Below are 22,102 nucleotides of genomic sequence, written 5' to 3'. Positions count from 1 at the left end.
AAAAGCTTCATTAAGTTTAACTCTTTTGAAACTTTTTTTTAAAAACCCAGTCTATGTTAATGTCTGTGTTTGGGTTCAATAGCTACACTTTATTAAGTGCAGCAAAATTAAAAACAAATTCTCCTAAAAAAATTATAAAAGTAATAACCAAAGGGAATGATAACTTTGACGTATAACTTTGAGAACTTTTTTAACATGATAATAAAGACACTTTGCTTTCAAAGTGGTCGCCTTTGGAAACTAGATACTATAACCAAAGATACTGCTGTTACTCAAATCTTTTTGCCTCTCTTTGAAATGTCCTTCAAAGTGAGTATTGTGCGTGATTGGGACTTGTATTAGTTCTCTGTTAATGTATAATAAATCATGAACCATGGTACTTAGATGGATACCATTTATTATCCTGCAGTTTTTGTGAGCTGTATCCCCTGTATGGCATCTCACCCAGGCTGAAATTGAGCTGTCCACGCAGGTTTGAGCTCATCGGAAGCTGAGGGCCATGGTTGAGCCTGCTGGTGCTGGCAGAATTCATTGCTTGTGGCTGTAGGACTGAAGTTCCAGCTTTCTCCTTGGCTGTCACTGGGCTGTCCCACCTTTTAAGGGATTACTTTTGGAGCCCTGCAACTTTGCTGTATGCATCTTGGAAACTGGCTGGAGAATCTCCTCAGGAAGGACCCTGACCTGAGATTATTTCCCTTTTGATGAGCTTAAAGTCATCTGACTGTTAAGCCAGTAATGCAGTGTAATCCATCAGAGGCACAGTTATCAAGCAAAGGGGTGACATAGGGCCTGCGCACCAGAGGCCAGCTTGGGGGTTGGGTTCCAGTGTTCTCATCCTTGGGCCTCACTGGTGTTTATTGCATAATTTAGGTTATCCTTTCCCCTTTTTTACTTCTTACAGGCTTGAAATTTCTCACTGTGTCTAAAGTTGAACTTTATTTTCCATAGTTAAGCAAAACTATCCTTGAATCTACTCACAAGACTGAGCCCCTGGGTCCACAGGGAGGAGTGCAGGGCCATACTTCCTTAGAGTCAAAGGAGGCGGCTCTATTAGAACAAAGGAGTAACCATGCCACATGATCTACCTGATCACTCTAGAGAGCCAGATACTCTTGAGTTTATAGAAATCCTAAAAATAATGGTCTTTCAAATGATCAGTAGGAGCCAGGTGTGGTGACACATGCCTGTAACCCTAACTACTTTCAGGGCTGAGACAGGAGGATTGCAAGTTCAAGCCAGCCTGGTCAACTGTGGAGACCTTGTCTCAAAATGAACAAAAATGAAGAAAAAAAAAAAGGACTGGGGATGTTACTCAATGTTCCCTGAGGTCAATCCCTAGTGCTGCAAAAAAAAAGAGGAAAAAGTAGACTCCTCCAAGATTTGGTTGCCTAACCTAGAAAAAACTCACCATGTAGAAGTAGACTCCACACGTTTCCTTATCTTACCACCTGTCATTTCTCTACCCATCGTAAGAGAAGGACATTGGCTTCCTGACTCTGGAAACTGACATTTCTGTCGTATATGAAAACTATCTTCTGAAGGGTGGGGAAGCTTATAAACATGGTAACCTTAAAACAGTTTTCATCTACCATTTTATTCTTCTAAATACTAGTGTATCACTGATTTTATACATTTTTTTATTAGTTGTCATGTTGAAGATTCAGAGTAGAAACGTGTTTTCATGGATCCTGGGTCATGTTTTAATTTACAGTTGCTATAGTTACCACAGCATCATAAAATCTATACTACAACCCTTTTGAACAAAGTTTCTGTTTTACTGGTCTGTCTGCATTAGAAGCTCTTGCTATACTCTTAGAAAAAAATGAGTTTACAATTATCATATTTTGCCTCCTACCAATATACTCATCCTGACTTTTGTGAGTTATTCATTGAATGATTTCATTTTCTTCTGGACTAATATGATGCTTAGTCCAGTGCCTGGTTGGTAGGGGAATCAGAAACTTTTGAATGAATGAGTGGTAACCCCTTAACTTAACCACAGTTCACTATCTGACTGCTTCTCAGATTGTAAGTTCTTCCCTTTTTCTCTTCCTGTACCATGTAGGGCAATTATGCTTTTTCTTCAGGGCTGTCTAGATACTCCTCTTCAGATGAAATTGCCAGCTCAGTAACACAATTCATGACTTTCTCCTTCGTGTCTCCCTGATACTCTTCTGGGTCCTTTCTACATCTTCCCCGGTGGCTCTTCATGAGTTCCTTTGCTTTCATAGATGATGAGCTGCTTGAGAGCAGGTGCCTGGTCATTTTTCTCTTTATGTCTTTAGCATCTTAATACTATGCACAGCACACAGCTGCTGGCTAGTAAATAGTCATGTGTCACTTAACAGGGGGCATTTGTTCTGAGAAATGCAGTATTGACAATATAATTGTATGAACCTCTAGCAAGCATTTGCACAAACCTACATGGTATAGCTCAGACTCAACATGACCTCTTTTTATTTTTAATCTTAACGTTTTTATAGGAACTTCCTTTTCTATGTTTATCAATACATGTCTCCTGTACATACTGATTGTATTCACTGTGGGAAGTTGTTATATGGACATAACACATGTAAATTCTTTTTATTTCTCCCCTTCCCTCCCTCTCCCTCCATCTCTAGTTACTCTTTCCATTTCCGAAGGATCCATCTCCCTATTTTGTAATATCTGTCTTTTATTTTGCTCTTCAAATTGTTTATATTTTGGGTCAACATGGCCTGCTGATTCAATCAAGAGACGTGATAAACACAGCTGAATGAGGCTGCTGCCACTTCACATGCTGTATTGTTTCAAGGAGACAATTTTTATTAGCAAGAGCACATCCTAAAATAAGAATTAAAAGTGTAGTGCAATAGGTGCACAAAGTAGTAACAGTTACTATCACGTATTGTATGCAATATTAATTGTAATTGTATGTGCTATATGTCTGTATGACAGGCAGCTCCATAGATTTATGTATACCAGCATGGTCAAACACAAGAGTAATGCATTGTGCTCCTCCACAGCTACAATGTCACTAGTAAATAGAAAATTTTCAGCTCCAAGCTAATTTTGTAGGACCACTATCATGCACACCGTCCATTATTGACTGAAATATTCTTAAGCAGTATTTGACTATATAAAAAGTGTATAGTCTGGCATGCTGGCACGTACCTGTAATCCCAGCATTCAGGAGGCTGGGGAAAGAGGATCACTGAGTTCAAAGCCACCATGCACCACATAATGAAATCAAGGACAGCAAGAACTGGATAGCAAGACACTGTCTCAAAAAACCAAAAAATAAAACAATATATAAAGTCTGTCTTCCCACTCCTGTGCCCTGGCCACCATGCTCTTCAACTGGACACCATCTCTTGAGTTTAATGGTTTTAGCTCCAGGAGCATTTTCAGGCCCAGGATCCTCAGCTGGTGATACTATCTGAGCAGCCGGCGTATTATTGAGGAAATAACCTGAGCCAGAGTTCACAGAGCCTTGTCCCAGTTTGGATCCCCACTTACCAGCCTTGCTGCTTGAATTTTGGAAATTCATTTATAATATGGCCTCCTTTTCTTGACTTACGGAGTGCTATGAGGTAGATGATAGAAAATCCATGTGAATGTTACCTATTAAACTGGAAGGTAACATTAGCATCGCTAGCTGGAGTTAATGTTAATTGCTTGATTTTTATGTTAGGCCTTTTGGGGTTTATGAAAGCTACCTGTATATATAACATTTCAATATATGATAAGTGATTTATAGTAGGTCTATAGACTCTTTCTAAATTCACTATGGTTTGAAAATTGGCCAAAATTATTCTGTTCATTTAAGATAAGTTTGTCCAGCCAACTGTGCATTCAAAGAGACTTCAAACTAGCATTTTAGCCTGAACTTTATAGCATGTTATCTAGCAGGCAGTTTTCTCTTTTGTTGGGCTGTTTGCTTTGGTGGCAAGTTATTTATGGTTTTAAGATTTTCCTTCCATCTGTTTCAGTGCTATCATGAAACCATCCCCTGCTTGATGAGCAGCCTGTTGTTATGGAAATTTGGGGGGACATGATGACAAACACAGTGTTTAAATTTTACCACAGAACCAAACAGTTAAGGCTTTCAGAAGAACCCTTGGCTAAAAAGACATTGCCTAGGTGTAGCTGGCAGAGCCAGTGAGAACAATTGTAAAAACTGTGCATTGTGGGAGGCAGGATGCAAGGTAGATGCTCACATGTGCTGGAGTGCTGTTACAGTTGCCTAGCAACAGACAAGCAATGCAGGATAGTTAGGGATGAGCAGAAATGTTGGTGCTGCCACTTTTGGAGAAAATGAGACAAGTGCTTGACTGTAAAATCACTGTGGCTTTTTGAAGAAACATAAAAGACTTTCCTCCCTCCTCTGCTTTTCAGTATCTGTCCAATTCTTCTTTAATGTCAGTTTCTTTTATTCTGGAAGTCTTTTTTTTTTTTTCTTTTGTCTGAGTTTTTTGGTGAAAATCAAATTAGATAGCACACACAAACACAAAAACACTTGTAGATGTTATTGGATAGACTTGGTTGCCTGGCATTGCAGCCCCACGGTAATGGAATTCATTGGAATGCCTCATGTGCTTTGTTACAAATAATGGTTATCAGTCCACAGTCTGCAAATGATTTCCTTGTACACTGGAGATGATTCAAGGTCATTCCACCACCCTTGATTCCTTGCATTCAGTGCTAACTAAAGACAAGCAATGCCCCTTCCCATACACCTGTGAATGAGTTCACCACTGATCGGAAAAGCCTGAGATCCCTGACCTAGGGCCGGTAGGACCTTAGTACAGTGGCATCACTAGCCATGAAATATACCTGTGGCTTGGGATGAGAAGGAGCTGGCCTCCAGAGGATGCTGAACTAACCCAGTCCTCTCATTTAGGACATTCTGGTGTTATCCCTATTTTAAGGATGTGCAAACCAAAGCACACCCTAGTAATCAAGGGGCAAGTGGGGAGGGCTAAGGTTCCAATCTGGATAGTCTGGCATGAATAGTTCTTGCCTGGGCTTTGGGTATGTATGATGAACTAGACAAGTATGCCCCCTCCCCTCAAGGACTTTGCATTGTAATTGGCCTGGCCCTATTGTCTTCTCTTTTGGGATTGGCAGTACTCACTGAGTCCCTGAGGAGAACACATGGCTCACAAACTCCCTGAAGATCCCCGCTTCCTAAAGCAGCAACTGCCCACTCGTCCTTCTCCTGCAGACACCCCATGCCCAGGCCTTCTGATCTCTCCTGGCCTTCTACCCAGAATGCCCTGGCTTCCCTGCACTTTCCCGTAGCACACCCACAAACACACTGTAAAAATTTTAGTTTTGCCATTGCTGGCATTGTGGCCAAGCAAGCTCAGATAACTGCGTGGCCAAAAATGAATCATAGCAGTCTTTTTTCAACTTTTGTGTGCCCTACCTCTGTTCCTTCATTCATCAAATGTTTAATGAATGCCTGTTCTGTGCTAGGCATTGTAGGGGTGCCTAACCCCTTGGTGCATTCTTAAAATCCTTCCTCATTATGATCATCCACTTCCCAGTTACTAGTCAACATCTGGGCAGCTGACAAGAATTGTTGAATACCTGACTCCTCTAGCTGTACCCATCTAGTTTGTTCACTCCAAGTTCAGCCGTATAGAGCAATAAGTGCCATTAGAGCCTGAGTCATCAGTCTGTTTTCCTTGTCCCACATTGCTTTTAAGTCTCATCATTTAGTCTTTTACTCATCTGTTCTGCCCTTTGCAAATACCACTCCGTACCTACTCAGGACACCATGCTGAGCCTGTGGGCTTTGTAATGTTGATAGCTATGTCTGCTGACTGCTGGCTGTTTGATCAGTGTATGCTTAGATGTTAGTGTGTGTTCAGGGGAATTTATGCTATTGTGGGTAAGGGCATCCATGATATGACATACTGATAAGCAGGAGGGAGGAGTTCAGAGAAGAACCATCACTTATTTATGGAAGAACTAGATGAAAGTGATAGCTTGTAGGCCTGATAGAGAGGTATGTGATATTATATATGGTGTGATTTGGATAAGTGTGCTCTAGGAGCTAAAACCTTTGAGAGGCAGGACCTTGTAGAAGGTCCGCAAGTCACTGGAGACCATACCCAAAAGGGGACTGTGGAATCCCAGTGACTTCTTTCCCTTTTGCTCCTTGGCCATGAGGTAAGCAGTGTTGCTCTGCCACTGACTACCTGCCATGCATAATATGCCATCTCACCCAGGGTAACGGATAATGAACCAGAACCCCCAAACCTGTGAGCCAGATCAAGCCATTTCCCTTTATAAGTTAATTATCTGCAGAATTTTGTTATAGTGGTGAAAAGCTGAGTAACACAGCTGACCTTGAGAGCATATTAGGAAGTAGAAATCATGACCTCAAAGTACTTGAGACAAGCAAAGAACATCAAGAGTATCGGGTTAGAGGAATCACTGAGCTAGCACACAGTGTTAGACAGGGAAGGACAGGAAGAAAGCTCAACAAGTGAATAGAGCTGGTTTGGTAGCAGGCAAAAGATTCTAGACTTTTTAACGAGAAATCTCTGCAGTTTTGAACAAGAAAGTAGGGTGATCAGCAGTGTTTTAACATGATTCTGTCATTCATTTCTTTATAATTGGTATATTGTTTTATTTGAGGGGACCGTGTTAACCATGTGTTAGATTTTTCTAAAATCTAAATGGTGCAAGTGTTATTATACCTATTTTATGAGTGTAGAAATGGAGACAGAGTGCAAGCTGCTTATCTAGTAAATGGTTAAAGTGAAGCTTGAATCCAGATCTTATTTCACCAACTCACATGCTCTTTCTGGGACTCCTTTGTGGATAGATTAGAGGGTACAGAACAAAGAAGCAGGAACCCCTCCTAAGACTCTGATGCAGACCTCCAAACCTGGGTACCTACAGTAGAGGGTAAGGCGGGTGGGCATTCACACACTGACCCTGTGCAAAAGGACCAGGAGGACGAGGTAACAGGCCCGGAAGCAGAGTGCCTGTGAGGTCATGAGTACAGTTCTCTAGGAGAGTTACCAACATTGTCAGGTGTTGCAAGGTAGTCACTGGCCTCAAGGAAAGCTGTTCTTCGAACTATCTGAAAACACGTTGATAGACGCCTTTCATTTGCTAGATAGCACCCATACTTGGTGCTGTTCACTGTTTGGCTCCAAAACTATAAAAAACAGTTCCTAGCAGGTGCCCCACTATGGAACTCTGGAAAACAAAACCAAAGCAGCAGCCTTCACACGCTCCCGGGCTCTAAGAGAGGAATGTTCTTCAGGGAGCTTTCCAGGATTTCTAAAGCAAACTGACCAAACACTGGCCATCCATCAGCCCATCAGTCTTTCCTGGCCATGCTAAAACCCACCATCAACAGCCACGCTCCCACTTAGTGACAGTTGCCGCCACTCTCCATACCTTTGTTTCTGCCTTCCGGCCAGGGCTTGGGCTAAATGCATGGTGTTCCCGGGTGTGTTTCCTAGAAAACTGCAGGTTCTAGAAACTTCTTTCTTGGTCCACCACAACAGTGGCAATAAGAGATGAGTGTCGGTAATTTCTTGGTGCACCAGGAAACACCTCTCCTTCACTTTAAATATTTCCTTTGAACAAAGGATTCAACAGATTCAAAAAGATTGCTGTTGAATCATGATAAAAAAAAATCATCTCTCAAGGTCCATTCTAACAAGCATTTTTTAGTTCTGTTAGGTACTGATACTACCTGAACTTTGTGTCATGCTTTACAGTTTACTAAGCACTTTTCACCTAGATCACCTTTTAGAGAAAGTGCCCAAACTGCAACCTGAAACCCACTTATTTATTGCAAAGTGCCAACATTGCAATTAAACCTGAATATCAAGGTTTTAGTTTGCTTTAGAAAACACAACATGGGACCTGGCTCTCATATTGACCGAGAATGCTCTGCATGCACACTTTAAGTTTTGTGTTTATTGCCTTTCTGATAGGAGGTTTACAAAATAATAGAACACTACAATAGAACATAAACAGTCATCAGGATTTGATTATCATCTTAGTAACTATTAAATATAGTGACATCATTTGATAGAATGTTCTAAATACCAATTTCTACCTGAAATTTGAAGAGCAGTTTTGGTCCAAACACTAATTTTTGTCATTTGGGATCTTTTGATACTGATGCAGTGTCTTCTGAAATCCTTATAACTCTACCTGTGGGATCAGGGAAAGATGGATCCATTTAACACAGCTAACGGGATGCATCCCCTTTGGAGCTTGATCTCACAAGGTAGTTCGCATCTGCAGAACTGATTTGATTTTAAACATGCTATTACACTCCTGGTACTTTGTCACCATCTGTCATAAATATTGGGGAACATGTAGGTGTGTTGGTGTCACATATATTGAAAGTTAGAGACATCACAAGCAGTGGTGCATGCCTATAATACCAGCTACTCAGGAGGCTGAGGCAGGAAAATAGCAAGTTTGAGACAACTTAGACAACTTAGCTTTGGCAACTTAGAAAACCCTTGTCTCAAAATAAAAAATGAGAAGGGCTAAACTAGTAACTCAGCATAGAGGCCCTGAGCCTACAGTACCACACACATCATACATATGCACATTACACACACACAAATACATATATACATACACACACACAGAGCTGTATTTTGTAAAAAAAAAAATCCTCTTGATTTCCTTTAAAATAACATAGAAGTTCACTGTGTCTTCCTTGGTGACTCATACCAGGATTATGAAACGAATAATCCACCTGGGGAATGAATTTTAGAGCCATTTACACCAAAACTGTAGCATTAGGAGACAGGGAGAACCTGCCTTCCAGAAAATTCCATCATTTAGAAAAAGAGTCAATTCCCATAAACTCGGCCAGGTATTCGCAATAGTGATAGCTAACATTTTAAGCATCCTGTGTGTGCCAAGGACTTTACACACCTTATTGGACATCATCTTCTCTTGTACGGCAGTGATCTTGGTACCATACTTTACAGATCAGGAACCTAGAGGTCAGCAAGTTAATAACTGTGATTGAAATGCATGTAAATTCAAATTCTTCTCTTACACAGTATCCTGCTACACTAACATTTTTAAAATTTATTTTTGTTTTTTGAGTCAGGATCACTACATAGTTCAGGACGACCTTGAACTCTCTCTATGTGTATAGAGAACTCTGAGCTTATCATCCTCCCTCTACTTTTTTTTCTTTTAAACTTTTATTTTGTGACAAGGTCTCATTAAACTACTTAGGCTGGCATTGGCTTTGGAATCTTTCTGCTTTGACCTCCCCAGTTGGGATTTCAGGTGTGCACCACCATGCCCTGCCATTTTGTGTTTAATTGTCAATAATTACACTTTTTCCTCTTAATTTTTGATTTAAAAATCTTAAAATTCTCTAACCATAATACACAAAGTAACCTTCATAAATTTATCTTCTAAGCCATATGTCACCCCTTTTGTTGAATTAGTTTGGCACTTCTTGCGTGCCTAGCATCTGCACAGTTCAGTGTTGTCTGGGGGCTGGAGTAGCCACAGACAGACTCTTGAAAGAGAAGAGTTGCAAGAGAAAAGAGGCTCAGACATCTACAGGGGTGAGTAGGGCAGAAGGCATCCTGGACAAAGAAATGTGTGCAGAAATATGGGGACAGTGGTAAACAAGACATGTCTGGAGGAGTTCGGTAAGTCAATTCAGTTAAAAGTAGAGGAGTCATTGAAAAGGCATAATGGGAAGTGAAATTGGAAAGCACAGAATAAGACACTTGTGGCAGATCCTAGATGCCAAGTAATGGCATTTAAGTGAAAAGAACACATTGATGCTTTCTGAGAACTACCAGAACAAAATAATCAAGGACTGTTAGGGAGTGTCATTGAAAAGGAGTTACAAGAGTAGGGTAAATAAATTAGTAACCAGCTATATATGGTCACCTATGGAGCAGACAAGTCCAGAATGCCTGAGATTATTAAGTCTGACCAAATGAAACTGTGCCTAGAAGGGAATTTAGGAAAGAACTGGTTTTCAGAGGGGAAGATATGCCAGTAGATTCCATTTGGGCAGCATTGGGTTTGGGGTGATGATGACACCAAACAGAAGATATCCGCCTTGTGATTGAAGATGCCAGTTCAAATTGGATGATAGGTTTAAACTGCAGGTGCCTGAGAGTCATCCTGGTCCAGGAAGTGGTTGCAGTTGGTGAAGGGAAAAACCTTCCAGGAAGAAGAGAGGACAAGAGAGAGAACCAAGGGCAGAGGGGACAGAGTGGGCAGGCCGGCAGCTGGGTGCAAGCTGTAGGAGAGAGGTAGGAGAGAACTAGGTAGGCCCCACAGAGAAATCCCAGGAGGGCTGCCTACAGGAGCAGAGAAAACCCTGTCAGTGCCACACAGGTCTGGGCCAGATTACAATTCTAACATCTGTTGTATTAACTCAGTGTATTTAGTTGATGGAGACTAGAGGAGCTAAAGATGGCGGATAGATAAGCAGCAGAATACAGAGGCTCCCTGAGACAGACAACTCAGATGCCAGAGTAAAACATCATGGGGACCAGATCTTGGAAACAACCCAAGTGTCCATCAACTGAGGAATGGATAAAAAAGTTGTGGTATTTCTATACAATGGAATATTACTCAGCTATAAAGAAGGATCACATTGAGATATTTATCAATAAATGGGTGCAGCTTGAGACCATACTCATAAGTGAAATAAATCAGTCTCGCATGTGTGAATACCAAATAGTTTCCCTAATGTAAGTAATGATTCAAATATATAAAAATATGTGGTAATCATGATTCCCCATTATGTGGCCTTGAAGCCTTATAAATTTTCCCTTATTAATTGGAAAGGCTTTATTCTGGGCTTCTTGATATGGAAATATTTGAAGCTATAGTATATGAAGTTTTATCCAAATATTTCAAGGAAAAAGACAGACACTATGGTAACTACTATTAAGTCGGGTTATTTGGTGGTGAAGCACTAGGTTGCTGAACAGTCATGCTTTGACCTGTATTGTTATATTGTTATGTCCTCTTTTATCTCAATCTCTCCCTTATTCATTAAAAAAATTATTTAGTTAAAAAAAAAAAAAAAAAACATCATGGGGAGGTCCGGACAGGAGATGGATCCTCTAGACCCAGGAAGAAACTAAAGGGAAAAGAACTGGTCAAACATGCAGTTCTGGGGCTACCATTGGAGCAGCTAAGATTAGCAGCCACAGTGCTCTCACTGCGGTGCCCAGACTTGTACAGCTGTGACTTACTGAGCCATCCGAATTCCCACTGCTGCGACTCAGCTGCCCAAACTCCTGCCACTTCCACCAAGCTGTCTGAACTCCTGCAGCTGTGATTCGCTAGAACCACAGTCACACTGAAGTGGAAGGTTGAGGAGGTGAGCCCAAAAGAGAACAGAGCCGGCAAGGGACCTGCACTGACCCACAGTGAGTGCTAGGAATAAGACCCTCCCATGGGAAGGGGCACCAAATGGACAACATGTTGGAATTGGGCAGGACTGGCAGGAACAAGGAACAGCAGCAACTTCAGTCAGTTGTTACCTTCCCAAACCAGATTGGTGGGATATGCTTGGCCTTAGGTCACGCCCCTGGCTGGGACCCAACAAGTTGCCCCAAACCAATTCCATATGCAGCGCACACTAATGCAGTGAAGGCCCCTGCAGGTTGACTGACCTGGAGGGGAGGGGCCAGCATATGCTACTCCTGTGTGCACCTCAGGGACCAATAGCAAACTGGAGAGGGCAGAAATCCCTAGCCAGTGTGCTTCAGAAGAATCATAACCAAGAAGGAAAGAGACTGGGACCTCCTCTAAACACCTATTTGCAAGAAACCAAAGACATGACAAGAGAAAGAAACAAGCAAAAGTCCCCAGCCCCCAGCCCTGAGAACATTGATCCGGGAGAGGTAAATACAAAAGAGATTGAGGGCAGTAAACATACAATATCAGTGGACATAAAGAGATATCTTTGGAGCCTCATGGACAAGCTCAAAAGTGAAATATTTAATCAAGTAAAGCAAGATATAAGTAGATTATTAAAAGAAATGCTAAGCACCTCTCAAGAAGACACAGAAGAATGAAGGAACATAAAGGGAGAGAAATGTTCAATGAATATAATGAAAATCTAGAATATATGAAGCAGGTTCAAGAGATTACTTGGAAATTAAAAACTCCAATGAAAGCTGGCAAGACTGAAAGAAACTAAGGATAGACCATCAAAATTTGAAGACAAGTTTGCAATGTGTGATCATGAAAGGAAAATTTTCTTAAAAATAACAAGGAAACGGGCGGTAACAATACAAAGGATAGAGGTCTAAAAATCGTGGCTTGATAGGTAGCAGAGTAGAGAGCCTCTCTTAAAAAAAAAAAAAAACTCAGATGCTAGAATTTAACACCATGGAGAAGATGAGATGAAAGGAAAGGGATTTTCATGACCCAGGAAGAAAATGAGGAAAAAGAAAGGAAGGAAGGAAAAACATGGACCAAAGACTGGAACCAGACACTCTCACTGGGGCCAATCCCGCGCTCTGCTGAGCGTGCCTTAGAGTCAGACGATTCACGGTCACACTGAAATCACGGCTACCAAAATCAGGAGTTGGTAAGTCCAGGGCCCTTGGCGGGAGGATATGGTGCAAGGAGAGTAGAACCAACGTGCAGAGCTGCATTAATCGGTGGTGAGTGCTAGGAATTGAGTCCTGTGGAAGGGGTGACCGGCTGGACAACATATTGGAATTGAGCAGGACAGGCCTGAACCTGGAACCACAGTGGTGTCAGCCAGCCACCCCTGGCCCAAAGAGGACTGGTGGGATCTGCTTGGGCCGGGTCATGCCCCTGGTCAGAACCCAATAGCCAGGGAAGAAACTGTCCAGAACCCGTGACGTCTGCAAGACACGGACTAATGTGCTGAAGATACTTGCCAGTTGACTGGCTCAGAGGAGAGGGCCCACCCCACATCATCCCTGTGTGCACCTCATATCAATAGTAAACTATAGAAGGCAGCAATTACCCAGCCAGCACGCTTCAGAAAAACCTTAAGCAATAGGGAAAGGGCCTAAGAACTCCACCATACACCTGAAAAAACCAGAAACATGACAAGAGAAAGAAACGAGAAAAAGCCTCCAGCCACTGGCCCAGGTAAAATAAGTCCAGGAGAGGTAAATACAGAAGAGATGCAGGACAGCAATCATGCAATATTGGCCACAGCATCAGCGGAAATAAAGAAATACCTTCATGACCTCATAGACGAACTTAAAACTGAAATTCTAATCCAAGTGAGGCAAGATGTAAAAAGATGAATAAAAGAAATACTAAACCCCTCTCAAGAAGACACAGAAGGAAAAATGGGGAAACCCAGAAAAAGAAGAGAAACCTTTGATGAAGAATATAAACAAAATGTAGAATACATGAAACAGATCCAAAGAGATTACCAGGAAATTAAAAACTCCATTGAAAGCTGGCAAAATGCCTTGACAGAAACTAAAGTTAGACTTTCAAAACTTGAAGATAGATTTACAATGTGTGACCATGAAAGAAAAGATCTCTTAAAACAACAAGGAAATAGGAAATATCAATACAAAGGCTAGAAGATGACAAGAGGATCTATAACTTAAGAATAAAAAATGTGAGTGAAAAAGCAGGAGTAAACACAAATGAATTACAAAGGCTATTACAGAAATAATTAAGGAAAACTTCCTAAGCATAGGAAAAGGAAATGATATCCAGATAAATGAGGCATATAGAACTCCAGCCACCTACATCCAAAACAGATCTACATCCAGACATATAATAATCAAGATCCCAGAAACTCATCATAAGAGCAGAATATTAAAAGCAGTCAGAGAAAAGAAGCAGATCACCTGCAAAGGAAAACCCATCAAAATCATGACAGACTTCTCAACACAAACTATCAAATCAAGAAGAGCTTGGAGGAAAGTATTCCAAGCCCTGAAAGAAAACAACTTCCAATCCAGATTGATGTACCCTGAAAAACTGTCTCTCAAGATTAATGGAGAAACAAGATGCTTCCATGACAAAGAGGAATTGTGGGAGTTCATGATCATCAATCCAACCCTGCAAAAAATACTGAAGGACATTCTAGAGAGAGCTAGAAAAAAATACCAGGATTCCAGCAACAGTGGCAGTAAGGCCTCAATGAACAGAGCAGAGATGAAGGAGAAAAGTAGATAATCAATAGCAGAAAAATAGCATGGCAGAGATGAGACAGAGAAGGTTGGCTATAATCTCTAACATAGATGACCTTGATACACTAATAAAAAGAAACACAGGCAGAGTAGATCAGGAGAAAGGCTCCATTGAGATGCTCTGAATAGGAAGTATACTCAACCTGAAAGAGGGTTAATAAACTGAAAGTCAAAGATGAGAAAAAAAATGCTCTATGTGACAGAGAACCAGAGAGAAACAGGGACAGCTCATCCAGCAGCTGCAGATAGGTTGGAAACTCATGACACTTTTGTGCAGTGGAGAGCTACTCAGCTATAAGGAAGGAAAACCTTGAGGCTTTAGTAGGTAAAGGAGTACAGCTCAAGATCAAGCTCAGGGGTAAAAAGGTTCAGCACCACTTAGGTAGATAATAGGTTGCCTCCCTAATCTAAAAACCAAAAGAGTTAGGGGGACCCAAAATGTACAAAGCACCCTGAGAAAGGGAAAGGGGAGAATTGTCTAAAAAAAGAAGGCAGAGGAAATTTTTGATAGTGTATCAGGATTTAAAAGCCACATTAGTCTTACCACTCTATTTAGTTTGATTTTATTCTGTTCCAGTCTGTCTACTCGTACTAGATTTGAGAGCACAGACAGCTATCTCCAAAATAGCAGGATATACAACAGTAACTATCCTTAATTTCCTGTTAACTTAAACTAAAGCCCTGTATTATTTACATTGTCTTACTATGACTGATCTTATTTGAATGTGGTTTGTTAGATCTGTTTTGTCTTGACTGGTTTTATTCGAATTTGGTATGCTTGATAGTATCAAGTCTAAGAGTAGAGGCAACTACTCTGAAGATGACAGGATGCAATAAGATACCATTCCGGTTTGATTATTAACTGCTTTTGAAGTCCTACAGTATCTCCAGTGTTGTGTTTTTATTAATATTGCTATGTAGTGCTATGTTCAATTATATTATGCCTGATGATATAGACAGTTCTATTGAAAATAACAAGAGACATCATAGTAACTACTGTAGATCACCTAGTATTGTGGTTTTATGTATCTTTTTCATCTCATGTTATGTATCTTTTTCATCTCATGTTTTTCTAGGACTTTGTTTTGTTGTCTTGTTTTGATCTGTTTTTCCCTATAATACAGAAAGGATAGGTATACATGTAGAGATTCACGCATATGTAGAACTTATAAACAGTTTACAAGAATAGATTATATAACACACGATGTAATGAACAGATACTCTGAAGAAGAAGAGACACTAAGATACCCAGTGCTAATTCTGTAGCATTATGATATAAAATCTAGCAATACTATTATTCTCTGTCCAGAGTGATATTAATCTATTTTCTTTTGTTTAATTTCAACATATGTAAAGATATGGATGCTATTTTGAAGAGAATGAGAGACATTATGGCAGCCATTGTTGACTCCCCTATTGTCTGGTCTTAAAGACCTAAAAAGCCTTCATCATCCTGTTCTGATCAGCTTAATACTATATTGTTCAGTATGAATTTACTGTGTGTGAAGATATGGACAACTATTTGGAAGAAAACAAGAGACAGTATGATAGACAGTGAAGATCTCCAGTGGTCTTGCTTTGAAATCTGTGTTTTCTTATGATCGGTTTTGTTCTGTTTAATTTTACCTTCTTTAAAATAAAAAAATTCTTTTTAATTAAAAATTTTAAAAAATACAAAGGCTAGTTGATGAGGACTCAAACAATTACTGAAAGACTACTATCAACGTTTACCTAGGAACAATCAGTATTCTGATACAGTATCTGACTGTTTTCAGGACGATCAGTGCCTGGTTTATTAGACTAATACTGAAAACCAAAGGGACTGACTGCCACTCCATCCTCTTGAGTGACACAAGGTGCCCAGTCCCATTCAGACCAGCAATTGTATTGCATGTCTGTTGGCTTCCTAGTGTTTGAATTAGAGGTATATTAGGAAGGGACTCAGAGTCGTGGCTTAGAAATACATGCTACAGCCCTGGCATACTTTGGTAAAGACACCTGTATTTATGAAAGGATTAACTGCAGGAGCATATGAAGAGACTAGATTGAGACATTTTGCCTACCTTACCTACATTCAGAATGCCAGAAAATAAGGAGGCTGTTCTTGACTGGTAGAATTTTGAGAAATGCTTTTTTAAAAGTTTTTATTAGTACATGTTTGCAGTGTTTTATGATTCCCTGCATAGTGGGGGAGATGGTACATGTATATAACTCAGCTGAATTCTTTTTACTCCCCCTTCCCCTCCCACCTCTCTCCAGTTTTTGGTCCCTTTCCCATTTGCAAAAGATTTATCTGCCTGTTTCCTGTTTCTTTTATTTTTTTCGTTAATTATTTCTACTTAGGGTTTCTCACATAAGACAAGCCATGCTGTTCTTAAGCTTATGTGTCTGATTTACTTCACTTAACATTACTGTCTCAAAGTGACAGTGACTTAAATCTATCCTTTTTACCTGGTACAGGTAATCGAACTCACAACCTTGCGTATAAATACTGTTTTCTATATTCATTCATCTGTTGATGGACATATAGGTCACTTCCAAGATGTAGCTGTTATGAGTTATGCTGCTGAATATACATGCACATCATTATAACATGTTGTCTTTAACTCTTTTGGAAAGATGCCTAGAAAAGAAATAGCTCAACCAAATGGAATTTCTAGTTTCAGTTTGGGGTGTTTTGTTTTGTTTGGTTGTTGTATCAGGAATCGAACTCATGACCTCGCACTTGCCAGGAAGTTGCTGTGCTGCTGACCTATATCCCCAGCTAGTTTCAGGTTTTTGAGGAATCTTCACACTGATTTCCATGGTGGTTATACTGCTTCATACTCCCACCAACAGTGAAGAAGTTCCTTTTTCCTTGCAACCTCACCAGCGTTCATTATTGTTCAATTTCTTGATGATAGCCGTTCTTTTTGGAGTAAGATAGAATCCTAGTGTCATTTTAATTCACATTTCTGTAATGACCAGAGATGTTAAACATTATTTTCATATGTTTATGATCACTCATACTTTTGAGAATTGTCTCCTTATTTCGTTGCCCATTTTTTGACAAGGCCTTTTTTTCTGGGGCATCTAATTTTTTTTGAGTTCTTTACATATTCTAGATATTAGTTCTCTGTCTGAAGTATAGATGACAAAACAGTTTTCCCACCTAAAGATTGTTTTTTTACCCACTGATTGTAGAAAACTATAACTTGAAGTCCAGGATTGTGATGCCTTCTTTGTTTTTGCTGCCTAGGATTGCTTTTGCTGTTCTGGGGCTCTTTGGGTTCCTTATGAATTTTAGGATTGTTGGCTCAGGTCCTGTGAGGAATGTCACTGATATTTTAATTGGGACTACAGTTAATTAAAGATCAGTTTTGATAGTATGGCCATTTTGACCAAATACAAGCGATATCTTTCCATTTTCTGACGTTCTCTTCTATCTCCTTTGTCAGAGTTCTGTACTTTCATTATAGAGGTCTGTCATTCCTTTGTTAGGTTAAATCCTAAGTATTGAATTTTTCTTGAAGCTATTGTGAATGGTATTGTTCACCTAATTTCTTCCTCAGTAGGATCACAGCGTACAGGAATGCTGTTGATTTTTTTGTATTGATTTTTTTTTTTCAGACTAAAGAAATCCTTGAAAGGTAGAAAATGGACAAGATTAGATCCTCTGAGAGGGTAAACAGATCAATTCAGTCTGTAGCGTTTGTTCAGGGATAGATTCAAGTCTGAAGCCAGAAAAGCGAGCACCCAGCAGCCCAGGCCTGTTGTCAGGGTCGACTGTCTTGCAGAAGTGCTCTCAGAGCTGCCCTAGTCTAAGGAGACCAAAGCTCAGGGGTGGACACTGGGGCCAGAATGACTGTAGACTCGGGAGCCACAGCTCAGTGCAGGCTGCCTTGAGAGGATTCCAGATTTTAAATTTTTTCTTGCTGAGGATTCATTTTCAGTTCTTCTGAGTATTCAAAGTTAATATCCTTTACCCAGTTTTTTATTTGCCTACTGATCATTTTCTTTTCTATTTGAATAGCTCATTAAATTTTAATAACTGTATATTTTATATATTTACATCACAATCCCATATAAGTTGCGTTACTTTTTCGTTTGTCAGCTTTCTTTCCATTTTGAATTATTTTATGATCCAACACAAAGTCTGGATCATAAAGTGTGTTTAGTTGCTAGAAATTGCTCACCTGTCTTCCAGAGCAGCTGTCTTAGTCTGCATTTTTACCAGCAGCAAGCAAGTGCTGTCACTGTGTGTTCCCCGCAGCATTTGATGCTGGGCTGGTACTGCAGATTTGGGCCGTTCTGGGGTGTGTGAGTAGTGAGTGAATCCCTGCCTGCTCGCACGCAGGATGTCTGATCAGTTTCCATTGTTCATTTTTTAAAACAAGTTACTTGATTTCATAATGAATTTTAAGGGTTCTTCATATATTTTATCTACCAGTTTTAGCTGTGTTTTGCAGAGGTTTTCTCCCAGGCTAGGCTTTGTCTTTTCATCATAACAGTTTTATTCACAAAACAAGTCTTTAATGAAACCCAGCTCACTAATTTTTTTTTTCTTTCATGCATCATGCTTTTGGTGTTGTCTCTGAGAAGCCCATGTCTTCTAATATTTTTGTACCCACGTTTGAGGTATGTCTCATACATCGAATCTGGTAATCTCTATCTTGTGGGCAACTTCAATGCATTTGAGTTCCACATCTGTACTACTATACTTTGAATTTTCCATTGTTTTAACTTTGTACTTTTTAGTTTCCATGTTATTCTTTCTTTGCCTGTGTGTTTTTCCTCCCTTCTGTTGATTCATTAAGTTCTCACCCTTCCATTTTCTTCTGTTAATTTTAAGATTTTATTAAGAATTTAACAGTATTTTTTTTTCTTTCCAAACATAAAGAAATGTGTTCTCAACAAGTTCCTTATGCCTTAGTCACTTATTTCTCTTAGTAGGTTATTTCTAACACAATTAGTCATTGTTGTTATTTTTACAATCAGTTCTTGTGTAAGTTTACTCACAAGTTTACTAATTCTTTTTGCTCCAGTTTTTTCTTGGTAACCTTGTCCTTTCGGTCAAATTTGGTTTGATTTTTCTAGAGTAGGTCCCTTTATAGTTATTTTATGGTATCCTTCTTTTGGCACCAAGTTTTCTGACTTACGTTTCTACAACTGCCTTTATTTTTGCCCTCATTTCTCAATGTAAAGTAAGAGGATTTTAAAAGCCATTGATAATCATTTTTTCCCAATTCTCTAAAGAGTACTACCAGCTTGGCTTTCAAGCTCTGTTTTTGCTGTTGAGAAGTTGCTAATTGTTGTTCCTTTAATGGGAAATCTGTCTTTTTGGTGCCTTTGATGATTTTCTTTTATCTTGAGGGTTCTGCAGTATAACTATAGTGGATACTTTGATATGAATTTATGTTCATTTAGTCTTAGAGGATTTGTTATAGTTCTTCAAGCTGGTGATCTGACTTATCAACAATTCTCTGCAAATATTGGCTATTAGCATATTAACTCTCTTCCTTTTCGTTTCACTTCAATAATAATTATTAGATGCTTGTTAGACCCTTTTTTCTAGCTAACATGTCTTATTTCTAACATGTCTTACTTCTCATCTTTTTGTCTTTTGAGTTATATTCTCCCTAATGTCTTCAAATCCTCTTTATACTTCATGATACTTTTAGATGTTACTATTTTGTTCCATAGCAGTGTTGTTTGTTTTGTTTTTTCAGTGACTTAATATTTCTTTCTCAGGCCTTCTAAATTACCCTATGCTTTATGGTTTAGAGCTTATACCAGTCCAGCTGCCTGGGTTCAAATTCTTGCTCTGTTGTTTACTATCTATAATGCCCTAGGAAATAGCTTCAGTTTTCTCACCTATTATATGAGGATAATAATAATAGAGAAATTCATTGTTTAGAATGAGGATTAACAGTTAGAAAATGTAAAACAATTAAGTCAGTGCCTGAAACTGGGCACAGTGGCGCATGCCTGTGATCCCAGCACTGGGGAGGCTGAGGCAGAAGGATTACTGTGACTTCAAAGCCTTTTTGGACTATGTGGCAAGACCATATCTCAAACAATAATAAACCAGGTGTAGTGGCACACATCTGTAATCCTAGAACCCTGGGAAGCTGAGACAAGATCACTAATTTGAGTTTAGCCGGTTTCAAAAGTTGAAGAGGCTGTGGACGTAGCTCAGTGTGAGGCCCTGCCACAAGGGGAGGGTGACAATTGGCAAGTACCACAGCAGATGCTGAATCCTAGCTGTTACTAAACTTTGCTTTTCCTCTTGTTTTATGATCTCTTGCACTTCCAAGTCATTTAAATATAGTTTTTTTTTTTAACTTACCAGCTAACTGACCAATCATTTGAAGTTCTAGTGCATCTAATCCTTTCAGTTGTATTTTGTTCATGGTAAATTTGGGTTTATTTTCTCATGTTTTGAAATTTGCAGTTATAAATGTCTCTTCCTTAAGGCTTTAACTATAAGAAATCTATGGGACTTGAGAGGACCTCTGTACCTCTAGATAGATTTTTTTTTTCCCTTGCAGGTTTTTCAGGAACCTGGAAACAGTGTCTTTGTTAGTATCTTGATAGGAAGCAGGACAGATTCCTGGCACTCCAGTATTGAGTGGTTAGGAAGAATAAAAGGAGTAGCCAGAGAGGCTGGAAATAGAAAGCACTTACATGTAGAGAAATTAAGAAAAATATTATATTCCGGTTAAGCCAGGTGCAGGGGGCAGAGGCATTGGATGTCACATGCTACCACAAGATTGAAAAAGGTGAGGTCAAAGAATTTTCCATTGACTGTAACAGTGGAGGTTTTCAGTGACTTTAGATTGCAGAATAGTGGTATGGAGAAAGTCGTATTGAAATCACATATAAAATTGAATACTAAGTGGAATTCTTTGCAGTATTACACTGGAGGTTATAACCAGTGCAATAAAACAAGAAAGATAAAAGGCAAAGATTGTCAAGGAAGAAGTAAAACTATATTTGCAGATGATATGCACACTTACAGAAACCTAAAGATTTTACACATAGTATTAGTAAAAAGCATCAGAGACCTAGAAACAGAGGATGTGTAAGACCCCTACACAGAAAAATTGCACATAAAACACAGCTGAAAGAAATTAAATATAAAGATATATTTATGGATTGGGAGATTTGGTATTATGTCAGTTGCTTTCAAGTTCATTGACAGATGTCATTACAGTCTCAATCAAAATCCCAGTGGAAACTGTTGTAAAAATCAAGCAATTCAAAACGGATTTGGAAATGCCAAGAATTTAAAATAACCAAGGCAACTTTGTAGAAAAACAAGCTGATTTCCAAAATTAACACAGACATACAAAGGCCATGGCAGTTGCAAGGAACAGGCTTTACAATGCATGATTTCAAGGTTTACCATAAAAACTCAGTAAGTCTGTGGTGTCAACATAAAACTATCAGTACAACAGAATGGAATCCAGAAATAGACACAAACATAATCAGATTTTTCAACCCAGGCAGCAGTGTAACTCAGTGAACAAAGGATGTTTTTCTCAAAGGTGGCTCTGTAGTAGTTGGGTATACATGCATAAAACAAATACATTTGGGACATTGATTGAACAAAATTAACTTTAGATGGACAGTAGAAGTACATAAAAACGATGCACAGAACATGGTTTGGCCCTGAGGTCATCTTGTAGCTCCAGTTGTTTCCTGCACAGCTGTTGCACCAACTTGATACCATGAACATTCAGATAAGCACCCCTCAGGAGTGACCGGGGGAGTGCTCCGCTTAGACGGGAATGGAGCTCATCCGCTCTCATAGACTTGTCTGGAAAGGGGTTTTTGGCCTCAGGCTATGGTCTTCATTCCAGAATCTAAAAGCCCAGGGTGAAGATGAGTGGCTGGGGGAGCCACAGTTGGTGAGGAACTGGGAACAAAACCTTGTGCTCCTGATC

At 39.7% G+C, this 22,102-nt stretch overlaps 1 protein-coding gene across 2 annotated transcripts in view; it reads left to right on the top strand.

Annotated features, from left to right (window-relative positions):
• The window catches only part of Tdp1 (tyrosyl-DNA phosphodiesterase 1), an 88,681-nt gene that overhangs the window by 46,575 nt on the left and 20,004 nt on the right, over positions 1-22,102 (top strand). Inside the window, exon 14 of one of the 2 annotated variants that reach the window (XM_063241209.1) lies at positions 18,756-18,894. The exons of the other annotated variant lie outside the window; for it this stretch is intronic. Within the exon in view, the coding sequence (XP_063097279.1) occupies positions 18,756-18,879 (124 nt within the window). The 3' untranslated portion in view covers positions 18,880-18,894. Of the gene's footprint in view, positions 1-18,755; positions 18,895-22,102 lie in introns of those variants that run through there. 2 annotated transcript variants of the gene reach the window in all.

The sequence above is a fragment of the Cavia porcellus genome, unplaced genomic scaffold, assembly GCF_034190915.1.
Source record: "Cavia porcellus strain 051 isolate PalLab524CR breed Dunkin Hartley unplaced genomic scaffold, mCavPor4.1 scaffold_31, whole genome shotgun sequence".
In the NCBI taxonomy this organism is placed as follows: Eukaryota; Metazoa; Chordata; class Mammalia; order Rodentia; family Caviidae; genus Cavia; species Cavia porcellus.
Note: the sequence above shows the minus strand (reverse complement) of the source record. Positions and strands in the feature narration are given on the sequence as shown.